The sequence below is a fragment of the Pan paniscus genome, chromosome 10 (genome assembly GCF_029289425.2).
Source record: "Pan paniscus chromosome 10, NHGRI_mPanPan1-v2.0_pri, whole genome shotgun sequence".
NCBI lineage: Eukaryota > Metazoa > Chordata > Mammalia > Primates > Hominidae > Pan > Pan paniscus.
In genome coordinates, this window is record NC_073259.2 from 26,297,713 (window position 1) to 26,321,080 (window position 23,368).

A 23,368-nucleotide genomic window follows, 5' to 3' on the forward strand; every position below is an offset into this window, starting at 1 on the left:
TTTTTATGATCTAGTGAGATTTTCTTAATTTCCTTTTGAAATGTTCATTGGTAGTGCATAGAAACACTTCTTAATTTTGAATGTTGATTTGTGTCCTGCAACTTTGCTAAATGTGTTTATTTTTTCTAAATTTTTTTTGGTAGAATCTTTACATATAAGATGATGTCATCTGTGAACAGAGATAATTTTCTTTCTTTTCCAATCTGAATGCATTTTATTTCTTTTTCTTGTTTAATTTCTTTTCCTAGAACTTCCAGCAGTAGGTTGAATTAATATTAATGTTAGGAGTGGGCATCTTGTCAAATGTTTTTTCTGCATTAATTGAGATGATCATGTGGTTTTGTCCTTCATTTTGTGAATGTGATGTATTATGCTGATTTAATTTTGTATGTTAAATCATCCTTGTATTCCAGGTATATATTTTGCTGGATCATGATGTGATTTTAAAAAATATGCTGTTGAATTCAGTCTGCTAGTATTACATTTAGGATTTTTGTATCAATATTCACCAGGAATATTTTTCCGTAGTTTTCTTTTTTTTCTGTCTTTATGTTATTTTGGTATTAGGGTAATTCTGGCCACATTAAGTGAATTTTGGAGTTTCTTTCAAAAGTATTGGTGTTACTTATTCTTTAGGAGTTTGGTAAAATTCTCTAGTGAAGACATTGGTTACTGGTTTTATCTTTTTTGGAAGTATTTGATACTGCTTCAATGTCCTAATTATAGTTCTGTTCAGATTTTTAAAATTGAATCATAATTCAATTTTAGTAGGTTGTATGTTTCTAGGAATGTATTCATTTATTCTATGTTTTCCAGTTTGTTGGCTTATAATTGTTCATAGTCATCTCTTATAATTCTTTTTAATTTCTGAGACAGCCGTTGTAATGCCTGCTCTTTCAGTTCTAATTTTAGCTATTTAAGTCTCTCTCTCTTTTTTATTTTAGCTAAAGGTCTCTCAGTTTTGTTGATATATTCAAAAGACCAACTTGGGTTCATTAATTTTTTTCTGTTGTTTTTGTTTATTTTCTATTTTATTTTTTCTACTCTAATGTGTAATATTTTCTTCGTCTCTTAATTTCAGGTTTGTTTTTGTTTTCCTGGTTCCTTGATGGATACAGTTATGTTATTTGAGATTTTTCTTTCCTTAATATCAATTTATAAACTTTCCCTTTAGTGCTGCTTCCACTGCATCACATAAGTTTTGGTTTCTTGTGTTTTCATTTTCATTTTTCCTCAGATATTTTATTAATTCTTGTTATTCCTCCTTTGACCCATTGGTTGTGTAAGAAAGAATTTTTTAATTTCACGTATCTGTGGATTTTCTTGTTTTATTCCTGCTTTTACATACTAGTTTCATTGCACTGTAGGAGAAAAGATACTTAATATAATTACAACATTTTTAATTTGTTAAGATTTGTTGTGTGGGCCACGGTGGTCTATCTTGGAGAATGTTCCATTTCTGCTGGAGAAAAGATGTATTCTGTTGTTATTTGATAGAGAGTGCTCTATTTGTCTGTTAGGTTAATTGGTCTATCATGTTCAAGTCATTTGATTCCTATGATAGTCTCCCTGGTTGTTCTGTATATGAATGAATGCAGGATATTGAAGTATCATTATTATTATTATTATTATGTTACTGTCCATTTTTCCTTCAGTTGTATCTATGTTTGTTTCATATATCTCATTGCTTTAGTTTTAGGTGCAGATCTATTTATAATTGTTGGCTCTTCCTGGTGAATTGATAATTTTATGCTGCTATAATGTCCTTTGTCTCCTGAGACAGATTTTGTCATAAAATCTAGTTTTTCTGATATAATTATGGACATACCTGCTCTCTTTAGGTTCCTTTTTGCATCGGATACCTTTGTCTGTCTTGATACAGTCACTTGTGTTGGTCATAAAATTCCTCTTTGCCTCCACAAAGTTCTATTTTTCAGCTGGCTTCCTGAAAGTGCTACTCCTGCATGCACTGCCATTCCCCTCCCAGTTAGCCAGGGCTATTCACATGGAAATAAAGAAAATAGCTCACCATCATGGCCATCTGAGAACAGTGTCTAGCTTCCTATAAATCAGTTAATGAAATTAGTTTAAAAATAGCAACCTTAACTATACTCCTCTAGCAATCGAATGTTGTAACCAAGTTAGAAAATCATGCTTTAGTAGTGTACTGATGATAGTATTATAGGGCTGAGAAGTTTCAACTTGTATAGGGAAAAATGGGTATTTTTTTATGATAATGTTTTCGAGTAAAGAAGAAAAACTGTTTTAGTTCCATGTACCTATAAACATTATATAGTTCTTTGATTAACCAATTTTCATTTTTTATTCTATTGTTTTTAGATGTTCTTGGCAGCCCTGTCATTCAGCTATATTGCTAAAGCACTAGGTGGAATCATTATGAAAATTTCCATCACTCAAATAGAAAGGAGATTTGACATATCCTCTTCTCTTGCTGGTTTAATTGATGGAAGCTTTGAAATTGGTAACTTTTATTTTTTCTATTTGATAACCATACTTGCATAAGTTGAAAAACAAACTGTTCATGCATGCTTTATATCACTGGGTCTGGACTAGGTGTAAATTTGTCTCTCATGGGCAATTTGGCAATATGTTAGGATATTTTTGTTGCTATAAATGGGCTGGGGCAGGGAGGATGCCACTGGTACCCAGGGGTAGAGGTCAGGTATGCTGCTAAACACTGGGCAATGCACAAGACAGACTTACCAACAAAGAAGTATCCTTCCCAAAATGTCTATAGTGAGGATGGTGAAAAACTCTGGTCCTACACAAACTCATGGTTTGCAAATTAACTTTTTAGGAAACTTTATCTCCCTTGTCTCAAGGTGCCCCAGTGTGAAGAAAGGTTGAGGGAGGACTATAATTCTTATGGTTTTAGGTGGAGGGACTGCATAGGAGCAACCTACACTAGATTCTACTGTTTAACTGTGTACAACGTTGGGGGTTTAAAGTCTTTTTTTTTTTTGAACATTGAAGATACTGCTTTGATGTAATCATTTTAATTTGGATTTCTCCAACAATAGTGAGATTTTATATAATAATTGAAAATATTATATAATAATTGAAAATATATTTTCACTATAATAATTTTTCAAAGAAAAATTAAAATTTTTCTTATTTTACGAACTGCTAGCTCATAGCCTCTGCTAATTTTCCCTTTTTCTTTTCACTTTCTAATTATTTGGAGGGACCACCAAATTGTCTATTATATAGACTGCAAATATTTTCTACAATTCATGTTTCTATTCTAACTGTATTTCCACAATGCTTAACTAATGACTAAAATGTAATTGTCAAAGGAAGATTTATCTCTTTATATAAATTCAGAATATTTGTGATTCAAAGATATGACACTCTACATATCCTTCACTTGTTTACCTCCCAGGCTCAATGAAATCATCTAGAATTTTAGAATTGGAATGTTATTAGTTTTAACGTTTAATTCACTGTATGTCTATTTTTATTATGAAATTAATCCTTAACATTTTTGTTAAACTTTGCAACTATTTAACAGCAATTATTTGAACATCATTATCAGTTTGGTTTCTTACCTCTATTTCTTGAATCCTGTGACTGCAAATCTCATCTTTACTCTTTCTGGAGTATACCTTCATGTATAGATGACCCTCTGTATCCACAGGTTCCACACCCACGGATGCAAGTCACATTCAAAAAATATAAAACTTAAAAATGGCCATATATTAATAAAAATGATACGAATAAAAACAACATAGAATAGCAACTATTTACGTAGTATTTACATTGTATTAGAAGTATTAGAAGTTATCTAGAGATGATATAAAGCATACAGGAGGATGTTGATAGGTTTTATGAAATACTACATCTTTTGTTTGTTTGTTTTTGTTTTTCAAGGCAGAGTCTACCTCTGTCGCCCATGCTGGTGCAGTGCCCTCATGTCATCTCACAGCAACCTCCACCTCCTGGGTTTAAGCAATTCTCCTGCCTCAGCCTCCCGAGTAGCTGGGATTAGAGGCGTGTGCCACCACATCCGGCTAATTTTCGTATTTTTAAGTGGAGAACGGGTTTTCACCATTTGGCCAGGCTGATCTCAAACTCCTAGCCTCAAGTGATCTGCTAGCCTCAGCCTTTCAGAGTGCTGAGATTATAGACGTGACCCTCCACATCCAGGCAATAGTACACCTTTTTACCTAAAGGACTTGAGCATCCACAAATCTTGGTGTCTACAGAGCATCCTAGAACCAATAACCAGTGGACACGAGGGATGACTGTAATTATTTTTTTTAGGAAGAATTGAAAACGTGGCATATTTTCTAAGCCCTTGCCTGTTGGAATATTTATTTTAGTATCATATTTAATTGATAATTTGTCTGGGTATGGAATTAAAATTTCCAAATCCCTTTTTCTCAAAACATTAAAAATATTCATCTACTGTTTTATAACATTCAATGTTGTATATGAGAAATTATTACCACTGTAATTTTCATGCACTGATATGCATCTCTTTTCTATCTTTAAATATCCAAAAATTTACCAGCATGTATCCGAGACTCTCTCTCTTTCTACGTTATTTCTGCTGGACAAACGTAGGAACTTTCATATGAAAGCTTACGTCTTCCTCTAACACAAAAACTTTATTTTCTGTTTCCTATTTGTTTCTTCCTGTATTTTATTCTTTCTTTTCTTCTGAAACATGTATGAGATAAATAATATATTTTCTGAATATTTTTCCTTTAAAATTTTTTCCTCTAAATTTCTACCTCTTTTCTTTATGTTTCATCAATTTTCTCTGATGTGTGATGTCATCTTTTATATCAAGTTCTAATTTGTAAATTTTTTATTATATTTTAAATTTATAACAACACTTTATTGTTGTCTTATTATTTTTAGTCTGCCAGTTCTGATTCTATGGCTGCAACATGCCATTTTACCTCTAAATATACTAACAGGTTTTTTTTTTTAAAAAGTTTCTACTCTTTTTAGTTTAATATTGTTTAAGTATTTATTCTTGTGTTGCTTTATCTGCTGGTCCTTTCAGGTGCTTTCTTTCGTGAAACTATTTTCCATCAGTGTTCAATAATTCTTGATTATTGTCTGTTCAATGTTATATATAAGGCTACAGATAAATCTGAATTGGTCTACTCTTATTGCTCTTCTTCCACGTTTTAATCTAAATAATTTATACTCAACATTACATCTCAAATAATGTATCCTCCAGGAAACTTTCACAAAGCCCCTAATTAATTTAAGCTCCCTATTTCCATAATCTAATAGCACATCTATCCATCTGTTTTATTTTATTACTAGTGTGTTTCCAGAGAACAAGTACCACGATTTTTTTTTTTATATTTCTGACTCTGAGCACTGTGGTAGGTACATAGTATAAATTTAAAGGATGCCTAGAATAAGTTTAAAATATGCATGAATGATTATCTTTCCCTCAGATTAGGAAGACATTTTCCATTCCAATGCAATCCAGTAAACTCCAAATTTTCAAAAAAAACTTTGCTTCTCTCATATAGCCAAATTACCCAAGTGCTTTCTTTGCATATAAAACCTATTCTACTTATTAATACTATACAGCTTTTCAATGAGTGGTTTAATGTAGGAGAGTTCAGCTTCACAGTTAAATTACATGGTCTTTGAGGGAAGGTACAATGTCTTGGGCATATTTGCATTCATTTGGGGCATTCAGTTCTACTAGATACAAAATTACACTAAGTCATATCAACATAATTTTGGTTTTTTTCTAGGAAATTTGCTTGTGATTGTATTTGTAAGTTACTTTGGATCTAAACTACACAGACTGAAGTTAATTGGAATTGGTTGTCTCCTTATGGGAACTGGAAGTATTTTGACAGCTTTACCACATTTCTTCATGGGATAGTAAGTGTTAAACAGCTCTGAGCCATTTATTATCAGCTACTTGTAAATTAGCAGTAGAATTTCATTTTTATACTTTTAAGTGGGCAGTTACCTTTTGAGAGGAATACCTATAGGTATGCATAGAGAAATGGAGTATATTTTCTATATAATAGTTCATGTATTGCTTTATTCATCATGTATTTCTTTATTTATCATGGCTTTTATAAACGTTTAAATAAGAATAATATATAAGGTATACAGTTTTATATGAAATAAATATCTTATTTACCAATTTTAGTATAACATATGTATTTTATGTTTTTGCCTGTAAGATTTTGATTATCCTCAGTAAGGCTTCACAACTTCACCTGCTGCTGTACGGGTTTTCCCATCAGCATTTCACTGAAGCTGCTCTTTCTAAGGTAACAGTGTAGTTATGATTAGAGTAAGAAGCTCATATGAGAAAACTGAAAATAGCAATAACTTAAATAAGATAGAAGTTTATTTTTTACATTTTTTCAATGTAACTAGTCCAAGGATGATATGATTCTACTTTTCATCATAGTGCTATGCCTTGCATGGCCTTGTCCTCTTCTTACAAATTGTGGCAATGTATTTCCAGGCAACAGGATAGAAGAAGAGAAGAACAAGAACAAAGAGTGCACACAGGCTGAGCTCCAGGAGCATTTTCAGAAGCAAAACACTTTCACTGATTTCACATTTACGGGAAGTCAGTTACGTTTTACACATAGATATGTAGATGTTGGAAAAATATACTTTATTCCAGGCTTCCATATTTCCAGCTAAAAAACCCAACTTCTGTTACTATGGAAGGAGAGAAGAAAGGATACTGAGAGACAATGAGCAGTTTGTTAGAGACACCAATTCCTTAATGCCAAATCCAGCAATCATGCCTTTTGGTCACCATATGAATTCTGTTTTTTTTCCCCCTCTACATTTGGCCCTTATAAGAACTTTCTTCTTAATGGTACTGCTCTAATACTCATCATATTCCACAATCTTGATTCATTCTTCTATTTTTGTGGCTTCTTCATCATGCCCATCTTTTTCCTTTGCTTCTGACACCATATTCTGTGTCCCATAATTCCCTCTAATCTTCTTAATATCTTATTCTTCATGATTTTTATGGAGAATATGCCTTAAATGCAACTACCCCAGCTTCATCTTCCATTGCTCCCCACATTTGAGGACCACATTCTAGGCTTACAGCTCTCTAATGTGCCATAATATGTCATATCTTTGCATCCGTTATTTCTACATACTTGAATACTTTTCTTCCTTTGTCTACCAATTTGAATTCTACCCATCTTCAATATTCATTTAATCTGTCCTTCACATTGTGAAGTTTTCTTTGATCTACCCTCACCTCCAAGAAAAGCTGATCATTTCTGTTTTTTTTTTTTTTTTTTTTGAGACGGAGTCTCACTAGTCGCCCAGGCTGGAGTGCAGTGGTGCGATCTCGGCTCACTGCAAGCCCCGCCTCCCGGGTTCACACCATTCTCCTGCCTCAGCCTCCCGAGTAGCTGGGACTACAGGCGCCTGCCACCACGCCCGGCTAATTTTTTGTATTTTTAGTAGAGACGGGTTTTCACCGTGTTAGCCAGGGTGGTCTGGATCTCCTGACCTCGTGATCTGCCCGCCTCCACCTCCCAAAGTGCTGGGATTACAGGCGTGAGCCACCGCGCCCAGCCCCTGATCATTTCTTTTTTGTGGGTGTGTGACAACCCAGGACCTTGTATATTAAATTTACTATATCTTCGATCATATACATTTATCTTAGAGAGTGTGAAATTTCCAAAGTACAAACACTGTGTGTTTTATTTCTTGATCTTCATGTTTTATTTCTTGTTCTTTGAAGTTGAGCAAAATGCCTGGCACACTATATGTTGTCCTTAGAACTCACAGAGCGGTTAGTATTTTTGAGCATCAGCATCTGTCCCTGATCCAGCTCCATCTCCGTTGTTCTTATTTTTTCCTCATAAAGTTGAAATGAATTAGAAATTTGTTTTTATTGAGTTTTGAAAAGTCAAGCACTTTGTGTGTGTGTGTGTGTGTGTGTGTACATGAAAGAAAATCAGACAGATTGACCATCTTTGACGGTAACTCAAAGGGATAAATAGACATAGTTAACAGATAAAAAAACAACAGGTGAAACCATGATATTTCATATGTTGACCAGATTATAAGCACTCTTAGGATAAAAGCAAGGTGATAACCCACTTTGTTCATGGTGTATTGAAGTATCTTTCTTAGTGGACACTCCCATTTCACCCCCTCTCATCACCTGTTCTGAAATACATACTGGGAAGTTGACAAACAAGATTCTGGTAATTTGGAGAAGACAGCGGTTCAAATAAAGGAGAAAATTTCTCTGTATTTCTGGGAAAACTGAAAATATTCAGTAGATAAGCAAAATGTTCAATTTCATGTTGCTATTATAGTTATAGGTATTCTAAAGAAACCCATATTAATCCATCAGAAAATTCAACATCAAGTTTATCAACCTGTTTAATTAATCAAACCTTATCATTCAATGGAACATCACCTGAGATAGTAGAAAAAGGTAAGAATTAATAGTGACAATAAAACAAATTCTAGATTGATAGATTTAATCACATCTATAAAGTTTGTGATATTCTTTAACAAAATTGATTTAAGAACAAATAGGAAGAACATTTATCCCTTACATACAGACAAAATCATACTGTTAATGTATGCAGTCGATTCTTAAACAACACAGGTTTGAACTGTACCTGTTCACTTATATGCAGCTTTTGTCCAACCAAACAGAAGGAGAAACCCACCACCGATGTGGAGGTCTGACTTCTATAGGCGGTTTCCACAGGGCAAATGAGAGTCTGCATAAATTTGTGTACATATGAGTTGTCCTAGAACAAATCTCCTAGTGTACAAATGGATTATTGTATACCAAGGGCATTTAGAAGTAGATAAGAAAAAAGAACAAATTTAGTAGGAAATTTGCAAAGAACATACACATTTAAAATAAAAAAGCAGAAAGTGGTAGAAATATGTGAATAATATAACTTTCTCTTTATAAAGATGCAAAACGTTATAGCATTTGAAGACTTTGTAACTATTATAAACACAATAAGTATAATTTTAAACCCAAAATTTAATAAAAATAAATGAAGTGGAGGAAAAAAATGATTTCAAGTTTTCTGTATTGCTGGGAGAGTATAAATTTGAAAGTCTTTCTGGAGATTAATTTTCAATACATATTAAAGAACAAAAATATACTTGCCTACTTTCTTGATTAATCTTAAGGAAATCATCAGTAATGTTCACAAGGACATTTCATAATCACAGCCATGACATCCATGTTTAACAGAATAAAAGAAAATATTTTGTAACAACAAAAGAAGAGATTGTTTAACCAAATTAGGAAACTATTATTCAACACACTACTATGCAGTAATTAAAATTTTAATATAGAAGAACTCTTGACAACATGGGGAAATTGTGACAATGTAGTGATAATTGTATATGCACCTTAAAAATAACCTGGATTTTTAAATATGTAATGTACATAATGAATATTATGCATATTTTGTGCACTAAAAGTGCAGAAGATCTAGAATAACATTTGCAATGATCTTCTGTGTGTAGTGTAATTATAGAAAATTTTTACTTGTTTTCTTTGTGCCCTTCCTTATTTTCAAACTTTGTAAAGTGAATATGAATCACTTGTAATTAGGAAAGAAACAAACAAAAAATGGAAAAATGAAGGATTTAAAGTAGTTAAATTTCTAATAGGAATGTTAAAATTAATGTTTAAAGTAAAACACTCTCTTGTCTCGATAGATTGTGTAAAGGAATCTGGGTCACACATGTGGATCTATGTCTTCATGGGGAATATGCTTCGTGGCATAGGGGAAACCCCCATAGTACCATTGGGGATTTCATACATTGATGATTTTGCAAAAGAAGGACATTCTTCCTTGTATTTAGGTAACGTACAGAATATATTAAATTTCATGATTACATTCCCTGGATCTACCCTTGAAATAATAATGTCATTATTTTTTTCTTTTACCTATTAGAAAAATATTAGCAGAAGTGTATTGTGTAATATTACTTTTAAAAGCATGTTAAATGAAAACCAAGTATTTGTGACATCTGATTAAACTGTTTTGTAATACTTACAGGTAGTTTGAATGCAATAGGAATGATTGGTCCAGTCATTGGCTTTGCACTGGGGTCTCTGTTTGCTAAAATGTACGTGGATATTGGATATGTAGATCTGAGTAAGTACAATTAGAACAAGGTACCATGATAGTGTCTTTTAAGTGCAGGACACCATTCTTCCAAAGAATTAAATTCAGTCTTTCAATAGTTCTTTGTTTACTATTTTTCAAGAGTTACAAGTAGGAAATAAATCCATTAATAATCAGAATAAAAAAGAAATTTAGCTCCTATTTATACTTTGCTTTTACAACTAAGTATAAAAAGAGATTTTTAACAAATTTATTTTAGATTACTTGATCCAAAATAACCAAACTTGAAATGTCCCTTTCCCAAAACTGACTGGCCCAGTCAAGTAAATTTTATTTTTCAGTTGATGGTGACTTGGATGTTGATGTGTAGAACTCAGATGTTGATGTTTGCTTTGCGAAAGCCTCCTTGTGGCTGCTGCATTGACTTACGGCAGGGGTGGGTTAAGAGAGGCCACAGTGCACTTTGGTTGTGGTCATTTTTCCTGGTTCTCACTGAGGGCTTGGCCTATGGGAACATTTAATGAGTGCTTATAGAACAAATGAATGAAGGAGAGGATGCATAAATAAAATTTATAACTTTTGTCTTTACTCTCAGAGCATGCTTTATTTCTCCTCTCGTAGAAGAATAAGAATCAATGTTGTAATATCTGCCTCGACTTCAGGCCCTCCTTCCTACAGATATACCTTCACCATATCCATATTTATCTTTTTTTAACCCATACTTATGAAAAAGTATTTATCTTTAGCTAATATTAGTAGATCCAACTGGGGTTTAGATTTCCTCTTTCTGCCTCTCCTCCATCTGCACCCTCTCTTTTCCTCAGCAAACACACTGAAGTCTCTCCCATCTATGTACACATACACATTTTTATATCCCCAAACAACTTTCCAATTGATTAACTGTTTCTCAATTTATCTTCAAAGCCAAGTACCTAGAAAAACATCATCTAACATAAGTGTCTCACCTTCTCACCTCCCATTTACTCCTCATCCACTATAATCTGCTTTACCACTAATAAAACACAATCAACTTCTATGTAATTTACTAATTGTAATAGATATTTTTCTATAATTTATTTTAATGGATATTTCTACTACTTGTTCCATTTTTTTCTTCTTAGATTTTTTTTTAAATAAGTACCTAAAACTCAACCTGTCAAAAGCTGGTCTCATCGTCTGATTTCCAAACCCACTTTGTTTCCTGTATTCCCTCTCTTGATGAATATCTGTACCTTAATTCAATGACTGACTGAATTACTATGCCCTGTAATCTCACACTTCCCTTTATTTAAAATTGGAAAAACTTTTCTCTCTTTTTTATTTTTATGGTTCTCAAAGTCTCTTTCAACATGTGACTTTTCTCATGTAACCCTTACTTCATCATTTCCATTGGTCTCAAATTCGGTGCTCCTATTAATCATCAAGAGCATGCCTTTATTGTAGCCCTTCTCACAACAATCTATAAATATTTGCATACTTACCCACCATCTCTTTGAGAACATGACAGAATCGTGTCTGTGTTAGCGTATAATAACTCATCAGGGTTTGTGAATAAACAAATATGATTTTCTATCTCTTGAGGACTTAAATAGATCACTCCAAAGAGACCAAAGGATTCATTCCAAGATGGAATAGCCATTATTGTAGGCCAAGAAATCATAAAGTGTTTTCTATTATAAAACTAAAGCAAGTACCTGATGATATGTTTTATATCTTCCATGTTAGACATGTGGCTTAGTGTAGCTACACATTATGTACATCATTTTTACTCATTTGCTCTACTTTAATCATTGCTTTTAACACTGAGTACAAAGTAAGTGTTGAAGGTCTTTAGGATAGTAGTTTTGTAGCCTCTCTATTCAGAAATAAGCACACCATTTTAGAATTCATGGTGATTCAACTTCTACCCCTGACTCTTCAGACCTTATCACATCTTCTCTTATTCTGTGAGAAGCATGAAGTGAACTTATGATAAAGTATACTTTGGTAAATTTTAATTCCTACAGGATCCAAAGACATAAATGAGTAAAGAGTATCAAGGGCAGGAAATTAGGGTATGATGGTTAGAATGGGGACAGTTGTTGCTGGTGCACTACTCTCCCCATACACACCAAAACTCATGTGCTCCCCAGCTCTGGTCTATACTTTTCATACAGAATTTTGGCACCGGCATTAATAAGGCTTTCTGATTGGTTTTCCAGAGAATCCAGGAACCAAGATTTTAATGTAGAATTTTCCAATTTTTAAGATTGTGTGTGAGCCACGGGAAGCACTAGCAGGACATATCTAGCTTGGTTATGACCTTTAGTTCCTATATATAGACCAGTGAAAGAACCAAAAACAGTCATCAAAATTACATTTCTGACAGGTGATAAATAAACACTTAGCATGGATAATGGAGTTACTGATTTAACTAGTCATTTCCTGAAGTCTGCCTGAGTTGTTGATTATGAAACAATATGATCACATAAATCAATTTTAAAACCAGATCAGTCCATACTAGCAAATAATATATTTCTAAATAGTTTTAAATCAATTCAATATTTTTTCATGTCAATGATTTTTCTTATAGATCAGAGTAATGGCATCAGTTAAGTTTGCTACAAACTTCTATGGTGTGTGTTTCCGTGTGTGTACGCTTTCTTAATCTTTATTATTTTTATTTTACTGAGATAAGAACCATTAAAATGGACTCTACCTCCCAAAAATACAATTGAACCTTGAACAGCACAGATTTGAACTGTGCAGGTCCACTTATACATAGTTTTTTTGATAAATGTATTGGAAACATTTTTCGAGATTTGTGATGACATGAAAAACCTTGCAGATAAACTAGGCAGCTTACAAATACAGAAAAAGTTAAGAGAAAATTAGTTATACTGTGAATACATAAAATATATGTAAATATTATTTTATAATTTACTACAATAAAATATGCACAAATCTATTATTAAAAGTTAAAATTTGTTAAACTTTACACAGAGAAACTCTTATAGACCTTACATGATGCCATTCCCAGTCACAGTATTAAATCATAACTGCATAAAATTAACTGTAGTGCCTACTTCACTGCTGTAAAAATTCTGTAACCATCTCCTGTTGTTATTGCAGTAAGCTCAAGTGTTGAGAGTATTTATTTAAAATGCCATGTGTCATTCATCATCTCCATATGAGTAGTTTTCATCACTCTCCAGTAAGTGATGAATCACAGTAAAAAGTGAACCCTTGTGTTTTCTGCGTATTTTTCATCCTGTTTAGTGCTGTAACATCAACCTTAAGTAACACTGTGTGAGCCATATGAAGTACCACTAGTGATGCTGGAAGTGCTCCCAGAAGCAAAGAAAAGTCATGACATTATAAGAAAAAGTTGAATTGTTTAATATGTACTGTAGAATGAGCTCTGCAGCTGGCCACTGTTTCAATATAAATGTATCCAGTACAAGGACCATTGTAAAACAAAAACAAAAACCCACACACAGAAAAATGGATCAACATGAAGCCTCACTGCAGCTACAACATTGAGCACATAAACCTGTCCTTTTAGTGCAATAGCTTTTTATATCATATTGAAAATTCAACTTTTATGTAGATGCAAGATTGCTATCAGAAAGGCATACCTGTAGACTCGAAACATGATTCAAGAAAAAGTGAAGTCATTATATGACAACTTAAAGCAAAAGGAAAGTGAATGATGTAAAGCTGGAGAACTTCATGCCACTAATGGATAATTTGAAAATTTTCTAAAGAGGTTTGCCTCAAAAAAGTGTCAATATAACAGGAGAAGCAGCTTCTGCCACTTAGGAGATAACAGAAAAGTTCTAAATGGCATAAAGAAAGTCATTGAGGAGAAAGGACATCTACCTGAGCAGGTTTTTAATCTGATGAAAGTGCCCTATTCTGGAAAAAAAATACCACAAAGTACACTTATTAATAAGGAAGATAAGTGAGTACCAGTATTTAAGGCAGGAAGGGATAGGCTAACTAACTCTGATGTTCCGTGCAAATGCAGTGGGGTTTATGATCGGAACTGTTCTTACCTATACAACTGCTAATCCCTAAGCCTTGAAGGGGAAATAATAAAAAACAGTTGTTAGTCTTTTGGTTGTATGACAAGAAGGCCTGAACAATAACTTTTTTTCTGAAAAGTTATGACAGTTTCCTTCCATGCTTTGTTCTTGAAGACAGGAAGTACCTTGGCAGGAAGGGTTTACCTTTTAAAGTCCTTTTGATAATTGGCAATGCTCTTGGTCATCCAGAACCTCATGAGTTGAATACTGAAGATGCTGAAGTGGTCTGCTTTACCCCAAACTCAGTGTCTCTAATTCACCCTCTAGATGTGGGGTCCTAAGGACATTTAAGGCTCATTATACATGTTACCCTATAGAAAGGATTGTAAATACTGTGGAAGAGAACCCCAATAGAGAGAACATTATAAAAGTCTGAAAAGATTACACCGTTGAAGTCGCCATCATTGTTATGTAAAAAGCCACAAAAGCCTTCAAACAGGAAACAAATTTCTACTGGAGAAAACTGTCCAAATGTTGTGCATAGCTTCATGGAATTCATAACCATTCAAGAAAATTATGAAGAGATTGTGGATATGGCCAAAAAAAAAAGGTGTGGAGTGAAGAATTTCAAGACTTGGATCTTGGAGACATTGAAGAGGTAACAGGCACATCAGAGGAATTAACAGAAGACAACTTGATGGAGATAAGTGCTTCTGAACCAATGTCAGATGATAAGGAAGAAGACATAGAAGAAGCAGTGACAGAAACAAATTGACATCAGACAGTCTGGCAGAAGTGTTCTGATTATTCAAGACTGTTTTGATGTATTTTACAACATGGAAGCTTCTGTAATGTGGGCACTGAAATGAAAGCAAACAGTGGAAGAAGGATTGGTATCATATAGAAACATTTTCAGAGAAATGATAAAGCAACAAAGTCAAATAGAAATTATAATGTATTTCTGTAAAGCCACACTGTGTGTACCTGTCTTTCCTGTAGAAATTATGATGTGTTTCTGTAAAGCCACACTGTGTGTACCTGCCTTTCGTGTCTTTCTTTTTACCTCCTCCACTGCCTCTGCCTCTACTACCCTAGAGAAAGCAAGAACAATGCCTCCCCTTCCTCCTCCTCTACCTATTCAATGTGAAGAGATGAGGATGAAAAGCGTTATGATGACCCACTTCCACTTAATGAATAGTAAACACATTTCCTTGTGATTTTCTAAATGTCATTTTCTCCTGCTTATTTTATAGAAAGAATACAGTTTATAATACATACAGCATGCAAAATATATGTTGACTGTTTATGCTATTGGTAAGAATTCTGGCCAACTATTAGTGCTAAAAAAGCACTTGATAAAATTCAACATCCCTTCATAATAAAAGCCCTCAAAAATCTGGGGATAGAAGGAACATACCTACCCAAATATATCTACAGATTCAAGTTAAGTTTTTGGGGAACCCCAACTGTGTGGGGGGTCAGCCACCCTAAATCCCATGTTATTCAAAGGTCAACTGTACAATACAGTATTATTAACTACAGGCACAGTGTTGTACAGCAGATCTCTAGAGCTTACTCATCTTGTATAAATGAAACTTTTTATACCCATTGACTGGGAACTCCCTATTTCCCCTTTCCCACAACCACTGGAAATCACCATTCTACTTTCTGCTTTCATGAGTTTGACTCTTGTATGCCTCACATAAATGTAATCACTCAGTTGTAGGGACCAGCCCCACAGAGTCGGTGGGTCTCTCACTGTGTGTGGAGACGAGAGAGTGTAGAAATAAAGACACAAGACAGAGATAAAAGAAAAGACAGCTGGGCCTGGGGGACCACTACCACCAATGCGCGGAGATTGGTAATGGCCCCGAATGTCTGGCTGTGCTGTTATTTATTGGATACAAAGCAAAAGGGGCAGGGTAAAGAGTGTGAGTCATCTCCAATGGTAGGTAAGGTCATGTGGGTCACATGTCCACTAGACAGGGGGCCCTTCCCTGCCTGGCAGCCGAGGCAGAGAGAGAGAGGAGACAAAGAGAAAGACAACTTACACCATTATTTCTGCATATCAGAGACTTTTAGTACCTTCACTAATTTACTACTGCTATCTAGAAGGCAGAGCCAGGTGTACAGGATGGAACATGAAGGCGGACTAGGAGCGTGACCACTGAAGCACAGCATCACAGGGAGACGGTTAGGCCTCCGGATAACTGCGGGCAAGCCTGACTAATATCAGGCCCTCCACAAGAGGTGGAGGAGCGGAGTCTTTTCTCAACTCCCCCGGGGAAAGGGTGACTCCCTTTCCCGGTCTGCTAAGTAGCGGGTGTTGTTCCTTGACACTTTTCGCTACTGCTAGACCGTGGTCCGCCTGGCAATGGGCGTCTTCCCAGACGCTGGCGTCACCGCTAGACCAAGGAGCCCTTCTGGTGGCCCTGTGTGGGCATAACAGAAGGCTCGCACTCTTGTCTTTTGGTCACTTCTCACTGTGTCCCCTCAGCTCCTATCTCTGTATGGCCTGGCTTTTCCTAGGTTATGATTATAGAGCGAGGATTATTATAATATTGGAATAAAGAGTAATTGCTACAAACTAATGATTAATGATATTCATATATAATCATATCTAAGATCTATATCTGGTATAACTATTCTTGTTTTATATTTTATTATACTGGAACAGCTCGTGTCCTTGGTCTCTTGCCTCGGCGCCTGGGTGGCTTGCTGCCCACACTCAGTATTTGTTCTTCTCTGACTGGCTTATTTCACTTAGCACAATGTTGGCAAAGTTCAACAATGTTATCACATATTGCAGGATGTCCTTTCTGTTTAAGGGTGAATAGTATTTCATTATATGTATATATCACATTTTCTTTGTTTATTCATCTCTCTGTAGATATTAGGTTGTTTTCACATTTAGACTGTTGTGAAGAGTGCTGCAATGAACATGCAAATGGAAATATCTCTGTGAGATCCTGATTTCGATTATTTTGGATATACACCTAGAAGTGAGATTGCTCCATCATATGGTAGTTCTATATTTAATTTTTTGAGGAAACTTCATACTATTCTTTTATACCAGGTGCACGATTTTGCATTCTACCAACAGTGTATAAGTGTTCAAATATCTCCACATCTATGCCAACACTTTTCTCATTCTTTATTTTTGATAATAGCCATCCTAATGAGTGTATGGTGATACGTAATTGTGCTTTTGATTTGCATTATTATCATAATAAGTGATGTTGGATATCTTTTCATATACCTGTTGTTCATTTCTATACCTTCTTTGGAGAAATTTCTATTCAGGTCTTTCACCTATTTTTAAATCAAGCAATTTATATTTTTTTGCTATGGAGTTGTAGGAATTTTTTGTACACTTTAGAAATTAACACCTTATCACATATATGCTTTATGAATATTTTCTCTTATTCTGTATGTTGCCTTTTCACTCTGTTGATTATTTCTTTTGCTGGGTAGAAGCTTTTTAGTTTGACCAGTTCCATTTGTCTAATTTTGCTTTTATTGCCTGTGCTTTTGGTGGTACGTCCATGAAATTATTGTCAAGACAAATGTAATGAAATTCTTTCTCTAAGTTTTATTCTAAGAATTTTATAGTTTCTAGTTTTAAATTTTAGTCTTCAACATAGTCTGAGTTTATTTTTTCAGTATATATAAGATAAGGGTGTAACATCATTTTCTTGTATGTGAATATCCAGTTTTCTCAATACCATTTATCAGAGAAACAGTTATTTCACTATCGTGGTCCCTTGTCAAAGATCAGATGACTGTATACACACAGATTTCTCTGGGCTCTGTATTCCATTCTATTGGTCTACATATCTATCTTTATGCCAGTACTGTAATGTATTAATTACTTTAGCTTTGACATATATTTGTAATCAGGAAGTGTGAACCATCACCTTTGTTCTTTCTCAAGGTTGCTTTGGCTATTTGAGGTCATTTGTTGGTTTCATATGAATTTGAATCTGTGGATATATTTGGGTAGGTATGTTCCTTCTATTCCCAGATTTTTGAGGGCTTTTATTATGAAGGGATGTTGAATTTTACCAAGCGCTTTTTTAGCATCATTTGAAATGATCATATGATTTTTACCTTTCATTCTGTTTATATAATGTATCAGATTTATTGATTTGCATGTGTTGAACTAACTTTGGATCCCAGGATAAATCCCACTTGGTCATGATGAAGGATCATTCTAATGTATTGTTGAATTTGGTTTGTCACTATTTTGTTGAGGATATTTGCATCAATATTCATCAGAGAAATTGGCCTGTAGTTTTTTTGATGTGTGTTTCTTTGATTTTGGTGTCAGGGTAATATTGGCCTCACAGAATGAGTTTGGAAATATTCCCTGCTCCTCCATTTTTTGGAATGGTTTGAATAGTATTGGCATTAATTATTTCAGTCTCTTTGTTAAATTATCTGATAGTTTCTGAATTCCTTCTCTGTGTTATCTTGAATTTCTCTGAGTTTCTTCAGAATAGCTATGTTGAATTCTCTGTTTGAAAGATTACATATGTCTGTTTCACCAGGATTGTTCCCTGGTGCCTTATTTAATTTGTTTGGTGAGGTCATGTTTTCCTGTCTCATCTTAGTGCTTATGTTATTCATCAGTGTCTGGGCATTGATGACTTAGGTATTTATTGTAGTCTTTGTTGTCTGGGTTTGTTTTTGCCCATCCTTCTTTACTAGGCTTTTTAGGTATATGAAGGGACTTTGGCCACAACCTCAATAATACTGTGGTTTTTACAGTCTTAGAGAGGTACTGCCTTGGTGGCCTTGGAAAGTATATGGAAGAATTCTCTGGATTATTAGGCAGAGACTCTTGTTCTCTTCCCCTGCTTTCTCCAAAGCAAATATAGTCTTGGTCTTTCTGTGCTGAGCTGCCAGGAACTGGGGGTTCACTGATGCAAGCAAGCATCCTTGTGGCCCCCCAACCACTGAGACTGTCCTGGGTAAGACCTGAAGCCAGCACAACACTGGGTCTTGCCCAAGGCCCTCTTTAACTACTGTCGGGCTACCATCTATGTTAACTCAAGTTCAAGGGCTCTACAATCAGTAGTTGGCCAAGCCAGCCAGGTTTGTATCCTTCCCTTCAATTCAGTGAGTTCCTCTAGGCCTCAGGCTGGCCTACAGATGCTGTCTGAGAGCCAAGGATTGGAGCAAAAAACCTTAGCAATTTACCTGTAATAGATACTCTATTTTACTGTGGCTATGCTGGCACCCAAACCACAGCACAAAGTTCTTCTTGCTCGTCTCTCCCCTTGCCACAGGCAGAGGAGCCTCTCCCTGTGTCCACCACCACCACAGGCCCAAGGAAGATTCTGCCAGGCCACCACCCATGTTCAATTAAAGCTCTAGGGCTCTTCAGTCAGTGTATTATGAATGCTGCCAGGTCTCAGAGACTCATCCTTCAGGGCAGTGGGTCTCTTAGTCCAGGACTAGGCTATTGGACAGCATTTCTAGACTTGCCTCTGGCCCAGGGCAGGTCTAGAAATGCTTTCTAAGAGCTTAGTCCTGGACTCAGGGACCCCAAAAGCCTTCTTGTTGCTCTGTTCTACTGTAGCTGAGCTGCTACCTAAGGTGCAAGACAAAGTCGCCTTTATTCTTCCACCACTTCTCTTAAACAGAAGGAGTCTTTCACCGTAACCACCACGGCTGGGATTGTGCTTGGTCACACCTGAAGTCAGCAAATCTCAGAGCCCAGGGCCCGCAGTGCATTACTTTGGTACCACTGCTGGTTATTTAGGGCCTGAGGGCTCTTTAGTCAACTGATGATAAATGCTGCCAGGAGTGGGTCCTTCCCTTCAAGGCAGTGGATTCCTTTTTGGCCCAGGTTGTGCCTAGAAATGTTGTCCATGAGTTAGGGCCTCAAAACTCTGCCTGGTGCCCTATTTTACTGTGGCTGAGCTGGTATTAGAAAAAATATTTTGCAATCTATGCCTTAGAAAAAAAAGAATCACCTCTCCAACTCTTCATGGACTGGCCTTATTGTAGGAAAAAACCTTCATCAATCAGCCCAGCCATATCTTCTTGGGCCTCTCAAATTTTCATGGTCGTCCAAACATCTTTGTCTTAGGATCCCCCAGGCATCTAGAGTATGCAGGGTCTTATCAGCACCTTTACACATTTGAGACAGAAGACAGTCCTTAGTCAACTCTTAGGAAAGTTTGAATATTTGGCATGCTGTCCAACTCTTTCCCTTCCCATGGAGAATTTGGAAGCTGAGATTTCTTACCTCATCACTCTGCTTAAATCTAGGGGCAGGAAGAACTTGGCAAGTGCCCATGTGCTAGTTTAAATCATCATTTTTGTGTTCTTTATAGCACCCAGGGGCCAAGTGTATGCCTAACCTAAAGACAAGGAAGACAAAATACCTTTCCTTGATAGAACTCAGAAAAGATGAAATGTTATATATGTGGTCCAAATCTTTGTTTCCCCATGGAGGAGCTAAGAGCTGAGATGTTGTTGTTGTTTTTGTTTTTGTTTGTTTTTGCCTGCTCACTCTGCACTAACCTAGGGGGCAGGATCTGTGATAAATGTCCACATACTGGCTCATCTTTATTCTCTATAGTTCCCAGGTGTCTGGCATATGCTGGGTCCTGTCAGTACTTCGAGACAGATGAGATAGAAGCTAATCTATTGGGTAGCACTTGGAAAGGTTGAAATGTTGAATGTGCAGTCCAGCCCTTTCTCTCCCCAAGGATAACTGGGAGCATTTTAAAAAAAATTTATTTTACTTTAAGTTCCAGGATACATGTGCAGAATGTACAGGTTTGTTACATAGGTAAACATGTGCAATGGTGGTTTGCTGCACCTATCAACCCATCACCTAGGTATTAAGTCCCACATGCATTAGCTATTTGTCCTGATGCTCTCCCTCCTTCTGCCCCCATGACAGGCCCCAGTGTGTATTGTTCCCCGCTTTGTGTTTATGTCTTCTCAGTGTTCGGCTCCTACTTGTGAGAACATGCAGTGGTTGATTTTCTGTTCCTGTGTTAGTTTGCTGAGGATAATAGCTTTCAGCTTCATACATGTCCCTGCAAAGGACATTATCTCCTTCCTTTTTATGGCTGCATAGTATTTCATGGTGTATATGTACCACATTTTCTTTATACAGTCTATCATTGATGGGTATTTGGGTTGGTTCCATGATTTTGCTATTGTGAATAATGCTGCAATAAACATACATGTGCATGTATCTTTATAATAGAATGATTTATATTCCTTTGGGTATATACCCAGTAAAGGGATTGCTGGATCAAATGGCATTTCTCGTTCTAGATCCTTGAGGAATTGCCACATTTTTTGTTTTTTTCTTTTTCTCTCACACATTCGCTCTGTGTTAAGCCAGAGGGAAGAGCTGTGTCAAGTGTTCACATGCCAGTTTAAACTGCTAGTTTTTCCCAATTGTATGGTATAATACTGAGGAGGAGAATGGCAAGAGGATGTCTCCAATTATCTTACTGGTTTTTATATATCTGGTTTTGTACTTTCCTGATGTATAGCAATCTCTCAGTTAGCTTCTGTATTTCTCACAAATGAAATTGTTCTGAATATTACTGTTGAATCAGTATGTTCATGGAGAAAAAGGTATCTGTGCTTCCTATTCTGGTATCTTGCTGATATCTCATGGATGCATTCCTATTACTTAAACTGTATATTTTCTACCTACTAAAATAACTCATTGACATTTGAGATATAGCATTTACACATTACTCTTATACATACTTTAAGGGAAATATAGTTGAAATAAAATGGTTACATGATTTCTCACATTTAGAGTCCAATATTTCTGGGTTACTCTTAAACTCAGATTTTCATTTTGCATAGTTTTTCATCCTCTGTGCTGTCTGGAGAGTTGCAAATGCAGGTTCCTGGGTAGTTAGGGTGCTGTGGATGGAAGCTCCTTTATTGTCTCTAAGTATTTTTTGCCAGCTGCTTAAATTTTATTTCTGATGCTTTCTTGACCTCATTAGATGATTCCAACATTTTCAGACAACAGTGAGGATTCATATTTCTTCCATGAATAGTTATTAAATGGTCTGAGGAGTTAAATGTCCAATGATGACAGCTGTCCAGTCATGAAATCTGAAAAGCCACCAAGTGCACACAAGATCAGGCAATGCGAACAGTGTCATGACTGACTCCTGGACAATAGCAATTGCAAGATGTCATCAACCTAGTTTCAGAGATAACAAAATATGAAAAGAAGAAAATAGTGTTTTAGAATTGAAAGTAAACATTTGGTTTACTTTCTTCGTCTATGGAGGACTGCAATCATTATCATTATTTCCCAGAACCTACTGTATTTCAAAACGATTTTTGACTGGCTTCTTTTAACTGTTTGTCCTAGGCACTATCAGAGTAACTCCTAAGGACTCTCGTTGGGTTGGAGCTTGGTGGCTTGGTTTCCTTGTGTCTGGAGTATTTTCCATTATTTCTTCCATACCATTTTTTTTCTTGCCGCAAAATCCAAATAAACCACAAAAAGAAAGAAAAAATTCACTATCATTGCATGTGCTGAAAACAAATGATGATAGAAATCAAACAGCTAATTTGACCAATGAAGGAAAAAATGTTACAAAAAATGTGACTGGTAAGTATTTAACATTCATTGTCAACTTGGAATTGTTAATCTCAATGAAACGGAGAAGTGAGTAAAAAAAAATAAAGCATACTCAAATCATCTAGAGTTAGCTTTCTTCTCTGCTAAATTTAGCTGAATTATTTTTTCTAAAACTTCTATTAAAATTAACAAATATATCTTGAGTACATAAAAAGGGGAAGAGGATTAGGTTTCTGCTCTTTAGAAGAGAGAAACCAATCAAAGGCTACAAACATCTGTTGCTTATAAGCCAAAGAGTATATATTCATTTTAATATAATATAGTATAAACTGTGAGGGTTTAAAGGATTATAATTTTTCATTCATTTATTTATTTAACAAATGATACCAGCCATCATACTATTCCCTGGCAATAGAACATTGCCTTTATTTTTTGAGAACCTAGTGGATTATATTAAGTATATAGATCACTGTAATAAAGTATCTTAAGTACTATGGTAGGTTATATTTAACTATTCTCAGGTGTAGAGATGAAATAAGGGGAAGGAAGTCAGGAGAGGAGTCTGTCTAGGTAATTAGAGTAAGATTATTTTTCTTGGTAATTAAAATTACATCTTATTAAATTAATTTTTATATATGAATTAAAATTATATATAT

The 23,368-nt window shown here is 35.3% G+C and overlaps 1 protein-coding gene and 1 long non-coding RNA gene across 3 annotated transcripts in view; one reads left to right on the forward strand and one right to left on the reverse strand.

Annotated features, from left to right (window-relative positions):
* LOC106634354 (solute carrier organic anion transporter family member 1B3-like) overlaps window positions 1-23,368 on the forward strand; it is a 76,915-nt gene that overhangs the window by 30,200 nt on the left and 23,347 nt on the right. The window contains exons 2-7 of the mRNA XM_034935480.3: window positions 2,341-2,482; window positions 5,751-5,883; window positions 8,325-8,446; window positions 9,706-9,852; window positions 10,050-10,148; window positions 22,500-22,742. Of these exons, the coding sequence (XP_034791371.2) occupies window positions 2,341-2,482; window positions 5,751-5,883; window positions 8,325-8,446; window positions 9,706-9,852; window positions 10,050-10,148; window positions 22,500-22,742 (886 nt within the window). The remainder of the gene's footprint in view (window positions 1-2,340; window positions 2,483-5,750; window positions 5,884-8,324; window positions 8,447-9,705; window positions 9,853-10,049; window positions 10,149-22,499; window positions 22,743-23,368) is intronic.
* The window catches only part of LOC103785659 (uncharacterized), a 147,916-nt gene continuing 145,406 nt past the window's right edge, over window positions 20,859-23,368 (reverse strand). For both annotated transcript variants that reach the window (XR_010108816.1, XR_004665638.3), the window contains one exon: window positions 20,859-22,325. This is a non-coding gene — a long non-coding RNA (uncharacterized LOC103785659). The remainder of the gene's footprint in view (window positions 22,326-23,368) is intronic.